Source organism: Salarias fasciatus, chromosome 6 (genome assembly GCF_902148845.1).
Source record: "Salarias fasciatus chromosome 6, fSalaFa1.1, whole genome shotgun sequence".
Lineage (NCBI taxonomy): Eukaryota > Metazoa > Chordata > Actinopteri > Blenniiformes > Blenniidae > Salarias > Salarias fasciatus.
Genome location: NC_043750.1, coordinates 21822080 through 21832918, shown reverse-complemented (window position 1 = coordinate 21832918; position 10839 = coordinate 21822080). Strand labels below are relative to the sequence as shown.

Here is a 10839-nt window from a genome sequence, read left to right as displayed (position 1 = left end):
ATTACCTCAGCTGCCTGGCATTGTCAGGGTCAGAGAACAGGCTGTGACCTCCCCATGGTGACCAAACTCAATGGGGAACAAAAACATCATCAAGACAAACATGAGTGTCCTAATAGAACTTCGTTACTGTAAATGTTTAGTGGAAGTGACGGCACAGCACGAACAAATTTCCCATTTCTGCACTGGTTTGTGTCTCGAGCAAGCCGGCTTGATGAATTGAATTTGATATTACATGGAGTTTGCTATCATTAATGATCACTAATGTGGTGTAATAAGCTAAAGGGGGACATGCAGAACAAGATTTGGAACTGATTAAGCCATCCAGCATGCAACAGCTTAAAGGGGCTGTTACTCCAAACGTGAAAGTATTTTAGTACCAAATCTAGAAACACAAATTTACCCTGTAATTTAATCCAAAAGTACAAACCAAATCTTCCACTTTGCTGCTTTGCTGCATTGGTCACTGCTTTGAATCAGGACATGTCTGCTCTGTTCTGTTTGAAACTTATTTCAGTCCAATCTGTGCATGACCATAAAATGACAAACACAGAAATAACTCTCCAATTTCTTACTCTGTCAAAGTTAAATGCTCTCTAAGTGGGAGGTTGTCTTTAGGAATGAATTGGAGTGCTTAAATTGACCATTTATTTCCTGAGGTAGTTCAGGAAACCGTCCAAAGGTTTTGTTATATGTAGAATTTGTGCACAAAAAACAATCAATCTGAAACTTTTTTGTTTTCAACAACTCCATGCTCTGTGGTCAGAGCACCTGTCTATAAACCGTCCATCTGCAGTAGCAGGTGAGGAAGAAAAATGTTTTACACACACATACAAACACAGAAGGGCCACACTCACACAAGTCTATTAAAACTGTCATGTAAATTATTGTAATTTTCAGTATCACCTCCAAACATTATCCACTCCACAACTGAAAAACCTAATGGCGTGTCTTAATCATTTCGTCCAGGAGATGCAATAACAAATCGCTCTTTGCTATTTGTGGAACATGTTTGTCCACTCTCCTCCTGATAGGCCCCATTTAATCATGTTGTTCTGTTTCCTAATTAGCAGAAATGCAAAGTGTCTTTGTCACCTGTGGACAGCCAAGAGGGCTAATTTGGGCTTTTCACTAATTGCCACGGTAACGAGCCTCCTGCGCCTCCACTGGGGGTGGGTGGAAGGCATGGCAGGAGGAGGACTGGAGGATGGAAGGATGGAGGGATGAAGACACAGCTCTCCTCACACACGGCCGAGGTGTGAAAGAACGCGGCAGGCCAACAGAACGCAGCCTGGAGGAGTCCAACAGCAGGGAGTGGGGGACAGCCTGCGCTGTGAAAAAGCCCCAACACCCAGCTGAGAGGGAGGAGGATTCAGCTCTGGCCAGTTTTGGTCTCTCAACTTTGATGAGGAGATGACTACATTGGGTTAGATAACTGCTGGACATTTTTCTGACACTGACACCTGTTATTGGCCCCACCTGATTTAGCACAGGTTCCCACACAATGTGCTACTTTTTTTTCCACTGTTCTTATTATAGACAACATTCTAGGAAGAACTCAGCAGGCAGTTTTTAAATTATTGTTTGACATAACTAAAACCTGTATGTGAGGGCACAAAGGTAAAAGGAGGTAGAGAAAAGCAAAGTGAAGGTAGGATGACATTTGTCATTTATGAATGCATAATTATAGTCTTGAGTTTTCTTCGTGGAAATTTTTAGCTTCCAAATCATGTAGAAAAATAGAGGTTTTCCAGAGGCACAAATTGGTGTAATAGGCCAGAAAGGATAACTTTAATGCTTCTTTGTTTATACATAAAAAAAAGAAAATGTACATGTATAATAAAGCTAATTCTCATATGAAAATGGTCTACACTGTTACAGTTTTGTAGAACGTGGTTTGGATTTAATGTATATTTTCCTAGTATATATGTGTATATTTTATTTATATATGTGGGTAAACATCGGCCAATAATAAACTACGAATATTAATTCCCTGCGTTAAAATTTTACAATGCCGCAAATGTGGTGCTAATTTTCAATTATAATAAAGCTGTAGTTACAGCGGGAGCTTGCCTTTGTGGCGTTTTGCTGATGGACGCTAAATGAATGTTTGAGATGTCACCGCTTTATGTGCTTCACGGCGGTCAGCGCTGAGATGTACATCCACATTTGCATCATTCGCATAAATTACTCTGCTCGCTCAGTGTTATATTTATTTGGAGGGAGAACACAATGATTCATGTGATCCGACTCCATCAGTATGGTCCCTCGGCTGAATTATGCGTCTTTTTGCCTTTTCAAATATATTTCCCCTTTTCAGCATTACACCCTGAAAGCTCGGGGGCACCTTGTCCGTACGCTGCTCTCGGGGGCGAGCTCCTCAAATTTGTGCGTGCGCGCAAACAGTGTGCCTGAGTATGTGTGTGTGTGTGTGTGTGTGTGTGCGCGCGCGCGCGTGTGTGATAGAGAGGGAGAATGGGAGAGAGACGGAGAGAGGGAGGGAGAAAAAGAGAGAGAGAGAGGGAGCGTGTGAATGTGGGTGAGTGTGTGTGTGCGTGCGTGCGTGTGTACGCGCGTGTGTCTGCTCTGCTGTTGCTGCCCTTTGATCCCTGCATTAGTGTTAGTTAGGGGCTCGGAGACACACTTGCACCGAGAGCAGCCATAGTCAAGACACGGCAACAACAACAGCGGCACCTCCTCCGCCAGTGTTCCCATTCCCCAACAATACACTTTAAACCGAGCAAAGCCAGGTGCACGACCGAGTCCCTGCCATCACTGGCGCCTCCAGTCTCAATGGGAAAAACCTTTTTTCTTCTTATCCCCAAACAAGGACGAGAATGTGATTAAAAACGGGGGAAAATGCCAAGGAGGAAGCAGGAGCAACCCAAGCGCCTGCCTTCACGTAAGTCGCTCGCTCGATTTGTGCCATTTTAACAGCTCTCCGTGTGTTTTGCGCAGTAGTTTAGGGTTAAAGAGGTGAAACAGACAAAAGACTCGGCGTAGGTTATTTCTCCCTTTTTAGGTCCGAGCGAGGCAGCCATGTTGTTGGCGATGGGTAACGTTAGCCGAAGCCCCGAGTGGATAAATGATACGTGGCTTTAATAAGAGTAGAATCGATAGAGGTCCGGTTCCGCTAAAGGTTGCGGTCACTTGGCATATGTGTCGTGTTGCGTGTGAGCCATAACAGCCGAGCGTATTCGGTAATGTGCGAGCCTCTCGGCTCGGTGGCTTTTCGGGTAGAAAGGGGAGGATCTGGGAGTCTGGCCGCAATAAAATGAAGGGTCAGTCGGATCAGACAAGCCAGAGTCTGGCTCCCCGTTACCCTACTGTTCCTAGTTAGCAATAGCGCTATCTAGCAACGCTCGGTAAACTTCATTTCCTCGGCTATAAAACCTCTAACTTTCGCCTCGTAGTTTTCGCAGCTCTAAATCGCGGAACCGAATTTGTTCGCGCTTGTTTGTCGTCGACTTTAAAAAAGTGTGATGAGGGGTTTTTTTTCTTTCTCCCCCCAAGCCGATGTATTTTTTTTCTACCCCTCCCAGTCTGCATGCAGGCTGTGTCAGAGCCATGGTCGGTCACCTGAAGTTCAGGGTTTTTCCCCCCTTCCCTTTGCAGCCATTCATTGCAGACAGACTACGATCAATAACGCGGTTAGAAAAAGGAAACGATAGTTATGCTCCACCACGCAGCCTACAACGCCGCCACGCTGCAGCAGAAACCGACTATAAACCCCCGTGTAGTTGTTGTCTTTTTTTTTAGTTGGAGGTTGGTTCACTTTTGTACATTTGACCCTCCGTATCTCGGATGTTCGTATTGTGCCTTTATCAGTCCAGATAATGAAAAGCTGCAGTTACACACTCCGGCCACTAGAGGATTGCTTAGATGTTAGTGGGCAATGACAACAATTATTACAGGAATTATCCAAGAGTGACATCTTTTCTCTTTTTTTCTGGATCCTAATCATTTCTACTGAATACACGCGTAAGCCAACAGCTCAATTAGTCATATTAGTATGTAAATGCGGTGAATAATTGAGTGATTCATGTTGAAATCAATGATGGCTTGATGCATTTATCTTATGAGTCTGTCTTCTTCATTTCTTAAATGTCAGAGAGTGCCAGCTGTTCAGCAAAGCCAGCCATGGTCGCATTTTTTTTTTTTTTTTTTTTTTTTACTGTCAATATTCACTCATCTGCTGCTCAGGTGTTTGACCTAGGGTTGAACTTGGGAAATTGCAGCGGTTGGCTGGGAGGCATAGAGGTGGAGACTAGGTGACAGTGGGTGCAGTGACTGTGTGTCTGTGTGTGTGTGATTGTGAGTGAGTGACTGACAGAGAGTCCTCGCTCAGATGCTGCATGAGGAGAGTGTAGTGGACTGCACCCAGCAGGATTTTGATGTATATGAAAATAACCCAGTGCAGCCTTTTTACTACCCCTGTGCAGGGAGACTTCTCTGAGCGCGTTTGTGCACCAGATCTGTTTTCCTCATCATCTATCGGTCAAATCCCAAAATGCAAACAGCGGTAAATTAACTCAGCGCAAAGTGTTGTGCATGTTGTGTGAGGTTTTTTTTTTTTCTTCTTGTTTTGTAATTCTCTTAATAAGAATTTTTTTTAATTCATCCTGTAGTTTTAAAGGAGTTGGAATTAGATTTTGAGGTTTTGGACATTTCAACCTGTAAATACAGTTGTGTGTATGTTCATGTTTTATGTTTTCATGGTGAGAATCAATTCGCTGAATATGAAGCAAAACCAAATCAGATTTTATATTTTACAGTGATAAACATTCTTGGCCCACAGGTATTTATAAAATCAATTAATAATAAGACACAATATTTCATACTTTTGAATTTATCCCATAAAGACAATGAAGGGAAAACAAAGTTTAACTATATATTTAAATTAAGAATATTAAATGAGAAATATTTTGAAATGTTAAGTGTGTGCATGGTAAAACCACTATCAATAAATAGACGATCAGTGAATTCGCATATCAGAAGTAAAAGATGATTTGAAGTAATGTAACAGGAAAAAAGGTAACAGTCACTCCATGTGGGTGCCAAAGTTTCTTGATTTTTAGACTGCTAGTGAATAAAAGAGTACATGGTTTGGTGATGAAAGCTGTATTTGGCACAGCATCATTACATATTCTGGATCAGTCGAATGTGGAGTCCAGTATTTTCTCCCTTTTTCAGCATGACAACCAAAGTAAGCCCATGTCAACCTTTCAATTAAGCTGCTCCGTAATTGGTCTGCAGCAAAAAATACTCTTCACCCACGTATCTGAAACCGTGTACTCCTGTGTAGGCACTGTACTGGAGCGCTGCTGTGCCTGTGTTCCTGGGTTTAAATGAAAGCCTTTTCTGATTTAGGAGTTGTTTCCCTCCTCAGTCAACAAACTGTCACAGAAAAGTATGAATTTGTCAGAAGCTTTTTGCGCTTTGTTTTGGATCTTCCCACTCTAGAATGGAAGTGTCACCTCATGCCATTCGCTGTCAGTCTGTGTGTTTTCATTATTCAGCCAACAACACCCTGGTGGTGTGCCAGCCAACAAGCACAATATCGAGCTTGAAATCTCTTCATCTGTGGTGAAAAAGGGCAAGCTAATACAGTGGCTTTAATGCTGGAGGTGCTTTATCTTAGCGTAGACCCAGATATATGGGTTGTGTAGCCCAGTGTGTACTGTCCTATTGTTTGTGGTGCAGCTCATGAGAAGAGACTATTCTTCAAATGCGTGTGCATGGCACGCACAAGCGAAAGTGAACACACAACTTTGTGTATGTGTGTGTGTGCATGTGCTTGTGCGTGTGTGTGTATGTGCATAAGCTGGCTATGGAGGTCACAGTACAGTATGGCGCCTTCACTCTGACAAGTAAACATGACCTTTGGTGCCACAATGAAAACTGCCATTCTTTTTGACCTTGCAGTGTGTTATTGTTTGTGTAATTTTGTTGCCTTATTGCTCACTCCCTAAAAGTTGAGGTCAGTTAAAATGCTTATTAGTTCAAATGTTCTATATGCGTGACTTTGTGATATTAGAGCGATATCTGGAGTTAGTCAGAATGCGCCTCAATATTCCCTGTCACAATGCCCATGGTATGGATTAGGTTCATTTCATTGGCTGAAACAATTCCCCTTCACTCTCTTCAACCAGTCAAGGGTATCTATATGATAAAGAGCACAACCCAAATGTAATAGGAGAGTCAGTTGTGTTCTGCTCTTTCCCCCATTGTCAATTTACATTTTAAAACAGAGATTTTTAGCATTTCTGCTACTCCTCATCAGCCAATAGCTGACTGACTGGGTGGCTCACTACCTTACTGTAATGGCGGGTCACTGGCTGCCTTCCACTTGCTATGATTATAATGACCTTGGTGGAGCTGGGGCTTGAAAACATTGGATTAAGAGGAAAGGAAAATGAGAGGAGGTTTCCATTTCGCTCTTGGCATAAAATTTGTGGGGGAATTTCTGCCAAGAATCTCCCCTACCTCACCACCGCTGCCACGTTGCCCCTCAAGTTGATGGGGCTTGGGTGTGCGGGTGGCGTTGGGTGAGTAGAGCTCAAACGGAAAATGATACACAGCCTTTAACTTAGAAATGAATTACAGGGCGGTGGGAAAAGGTGATTAATACCTCTCTAACCATATACTCTCTTGCACATAGAAACCTGCACAATTTCTTCTGTGCCTTTTGTGTCCTATATGATTGTGTGTCTCACAGAGACTGATGTGAATAAACAGTCAGTTTGGGCAAGGTTTAATGGGCCTGGTTTCAAAGAAGTAGCTTAGCCTCAGGGTGAGGATCAATATTTATACACAAATGTTAACCTTATTTGCTACTTCAGACGATTGGCAAAGGCGCACCGACAGCAGGGTTTATGCAACTCAAAAATAAATGATTCTTAAGAATCACATTTCAGCCAGGGTCTCTCTGTGTTATTGAAGAATGAAGTGATTCAAGAATGTTCTTCAAAATAACTTGTCTGACATTTTTTAGAAGTTTGAATTAGAATTGGTCTGGGCACTTGTTTCACAAAATGCATTAGTGTGTCTTTCTGGAACTTGATTAATGTGAAATCATTGTATGCTTGCAGTATTGGGTTTCAGTATAACTCTTGAGACCTGCTTAAGACTTGCCTCAAACGCCATCAATATTAAACTTTATCATCAAACAGCGTTTGCAACCTTATCAGTGTAATACTGGTCGTAGGCTTTCTATTGGGGGAGAAAACATCAAAGTCTGATAATGGTGCTTTTTCTGTGTTCAACAACCTGCATTGTAACTGTCTGCCTTTTATTTACTGAATGAGATTTGAAAAGTTTCTTCTTTCTTATTTAAAGCATAATTTTCGGAGCTGTTATTGACCTATAAACATGTTTATAATCTGCCAGCTCTTGGCCCCAAATTAGAGACAGATTGTTTCCTCAAGTAAAATTAGATTCATAAGATGTGTGACTGCTTTATAGTTGTGCATTGGCATTTTCAGGGTTGATAATGGTACATGTGTTAGTGTGATGAGAACCACATCAAACCAGTCAGAAACTTTGGAGATTTCATTTAGTCACTCAGTTTATGTTGTTACCTTAAGTATGCTTGGTATGGTATCCCAATCTATCACTGTAATATCTAACATTGCGATGAAATTGAAGGAAAAGCAACAACAGGAATATCACATCTCCTGTTTGAGACTAGTGGAGATTTATGGATTGTTGAAGCATTGTGGAGTTGAGACAGTTGTGTGTCCTGCATCACTTTGTGAATGTAAGAACTGTGTGTGAAAATAGTTACACATAGTGACTTATGGCTGCAGGAGATGTGTGTGTAGGTCGATAAAGGTGGGGAAATTGACTGTGGCACTTTTTTTTCTTGCTATATTCAGGCTGAACATTGAGAAAGACCATAACATTAATAAAGCCTAAATTCTGTGGAGTTGTATGAATAGCCATGTATTCATGTCTGTGTGAATCTTTTATAGCATGTCATCATGTGTACATTAATCAAGCAATACTGAGGCCTACATACTGCATTCAATTTCAAACATCAGAATAAGTTTGTTTTCTTTTTTGTTGTTGCAGATGGTTGGAATGTTTTAGAAATATTTTGTTTAAACACGTTTCACATAGTTATTCGTAATGAAAGTTTTTCTGTGGATTTAATCTAATATAGATGACGTTTACTAAGTTTTTTTGTGTAAACTACGATTATTATTTTCTTTCAATTAAACATTTGCACTCACTTTGTGTTTAAAAATTCAGTAGCTCAAATCCCTCTTTCAGCAGAAGAGTTGATAAAGTCTTGATGAATTGTGTGCGACTGACAGGTTTTGTACCTCCAATAAGCCTAACAGTTGTCTAAAGGATGAATAATTGAGCAATAAATACTTATTCCTGAAGTACTGTCAGGGGCAGTAGCAAAACAAATCGTAAGGGTACTGCATTTAGCATGGATGGCGAAGAAGCAATGAAACACTTCTTTCTTGGTGGTGATGTATTAGTTGTCTTCTTGCAGCTTGGAAAATAAATTGTTCTTCTCTATGACCAAAGTTTATTACTAATTCAACATGAAGAAAAATACTTGGAGTGAAAAAAGTCACCTCAAGTACTTGTTTCTCTCCTCTTCAGATGTCTGTTATCTAATAATATCAAAAGTGCTGTCCTGTCTGTGCAGCACAAAATCAGGCTACAGTAGTCATCCTAATACTTCCAGTACAGTACCTGCCTGTCTGCCCGGTCGCAATCAGAACCCCCTCTGTGTGGAATGGAAGTGCCTCAGCCTTGGTAACGATTTTTCCCGTGTTGACAAGTCACAACATGGAGATCTACAGCTCGGAGAGCAGCCCTTTGGCTACGCAGAGCCCTGCTTGCACTGAGTAATAGCAATCTCACAGGAGTAGCAGGCTTTCAGCTGGCAGCAGTTCATACGGAACAGCTCGCCGGTGCAGCTGGGAAAGACAGAGCAGAGTGGAGAGGGAGAGAGGAGCTGGTGGTGGTAGCAGTGGAGATAGAGGGAGGGAGGAAGTGGAGAGGAAGAGCTGTTAAGAGCTTTGGGCGGTTTCTCTGTTGTTGTACCACACAAGTGCATCCAGGCCCTGCAGGACAAGCCTTTAACAGGCATGAGGGATGGAGAGCATGAGAGGAGAGGAGGAGGCGGCAGTGGAGGAGGTGGTGGTCTGGGGAGTCGAAGCCGGCCAGTCGTGCCAGACGCCTGCTCTAAACAGGGATGTGATTTATTGTTTGACTCTGTCTCACGTTTCACTCCTAGAAAGACACTGAGATTACATTGTCGAGAGATGAAGAACTTCTTCAATTGTTTTAACAGAAAGACCATCCCTGAGGGCTGTGTGGAAATCTTTGAGCATGAGGTACTTCATTAACTTGGGTATGGAATTGGAAAGTTTTTGGCACAAGTTGTTTATTACTTTGGTTGCTGCTTTCTGACGGTCTGTCTACAAACGGGGGAAATTTCATGCAGTAACTGATCACAGGAGCGCCTCATGGAAAATGCAAATCCGCCGTTGTTCATTAGCGTATGTATATTTTCTTAAGAGCTAGCGAACGTGTTGAACTTTGTCACCCTGGCTGAATACACTGTGCATGGTGCGTTGCTATGAGATGACCTCACTTCCTGTGTGGGTAGAGAAGGGCAGAAGGACACACACACTTGCTCTGTGGCAGAGTCTGGCTCCAGTTAACCTTTAGTGCACAAGTTCTTGCCTCAGATTGAGGCACAGTTTAATATCCTCTACCAGCTAGGCTAACTGTACATCTGTAGTTTTTGAGATGTTGGATCAGTTTTATAGGGAGATTTAAAGTGCTGGAAAGTAGTAGAGGATTGTCGGGGGGAGGGGTTAGAAGAGAGACCCAGGATAGCAGAACCATAAGACAGTGACAGCTCTCCAGAGAAACCATATATCATCTCTAAAGGAGAGTGGAAGTGTTTGGCTGTGGGACAAAAACTTGAGAAGTTAAAATCATTGATGTGATGTCATCTGTGAGAAAGCCATTGTCAGTGCGGTGTGAAGTTATTTATGATGCTGGAAATGCAGGTGAGCGTCTTGACTAATTCAGTGCTGCTGAGAACATCTCCCCATTTGCACACTGTCACCGTTGCATCTGTTGAAGCATAAAAAGAAAGATGACACTCGGGTCTCATCCTCTCATTGTTTACCAAGGACATATGATCACTTGATTTTGCCCTTGTGCTGCTAATGAGATTAGCTAATCACTGGATATTTCGGAGTGAAGAAGCCTGACTCTAACAGTATCTGTAATAACTACAGAACCTAACTGTGAACAAATGAAGCAGGACAAACTTTGGAGAGTAACATGAATGGATGTTCAGAGTGATTGTTAAAAAAAAAAAAAAGTGAATCATTTGGCTTGGCTCATAATTGCCCGTATGTTTCCACACCCCATGAGTGTTTTTGAATGGGGGCCATGTTGGTTCAGATTGCCATGTCATTAATCCCTCGTACTCTACAGGGGAGTGGTCAGTGGCAGATGTATTTGCACTTCCTCCAGAAGGTTTTCTAGATTAGCACAAATCCTCCCAGAAAAACCATTTTAAAACCTCATTTGGCACGCACAGCCAGACTTTGTGCTCATAGCTGGCCAAAGACAGACGTCCCTCCCTCAACATCTCATTCTCTCTGATGCCCCTGATTTTTTTCCTTCATCCCCCACCTTGTGGCTCTCAGAGCTTAGCCCCATGTTGATTTGGACAGGGCAGTGTAATTGTTTGGAAACTCGGTTTTGTCATTTGCATGTAGCAAGCAGCCACTTTTCCAGTTTCAGTGCTTTGACCTTGTTGTACCTGCCAGCCAGAAATGAGATCATCAGAAGAGT

At 42.3% G+C, this 10839-nt stretch overlaps 1 protein-coding gene across 1 annotated transcript in view; it reads left to right on the top strand.

Annotated features, from left to right (window-relative positions):
- Positions 1 to 2576: 2576 nt before the first annotated feature.
- The window catches only part of znf827 (zinc finger protein 827), a 78935-nt gene continuing 70672 nt past the window's right edge, over positions 2577 to 10839 (top strand). The window contains exon 1 of the mRNA XM_030092860.1: positions 2577 to 2899. Within this exon, the coding sequence (XP_029948720.1) occupies positions 2857 to 2899 (43 nt within the window). The 5' untranslated portion in view covers positions 2577 to 2856. The remainder of the gene's footprint in view (positions 2900 to 10839) is intronic.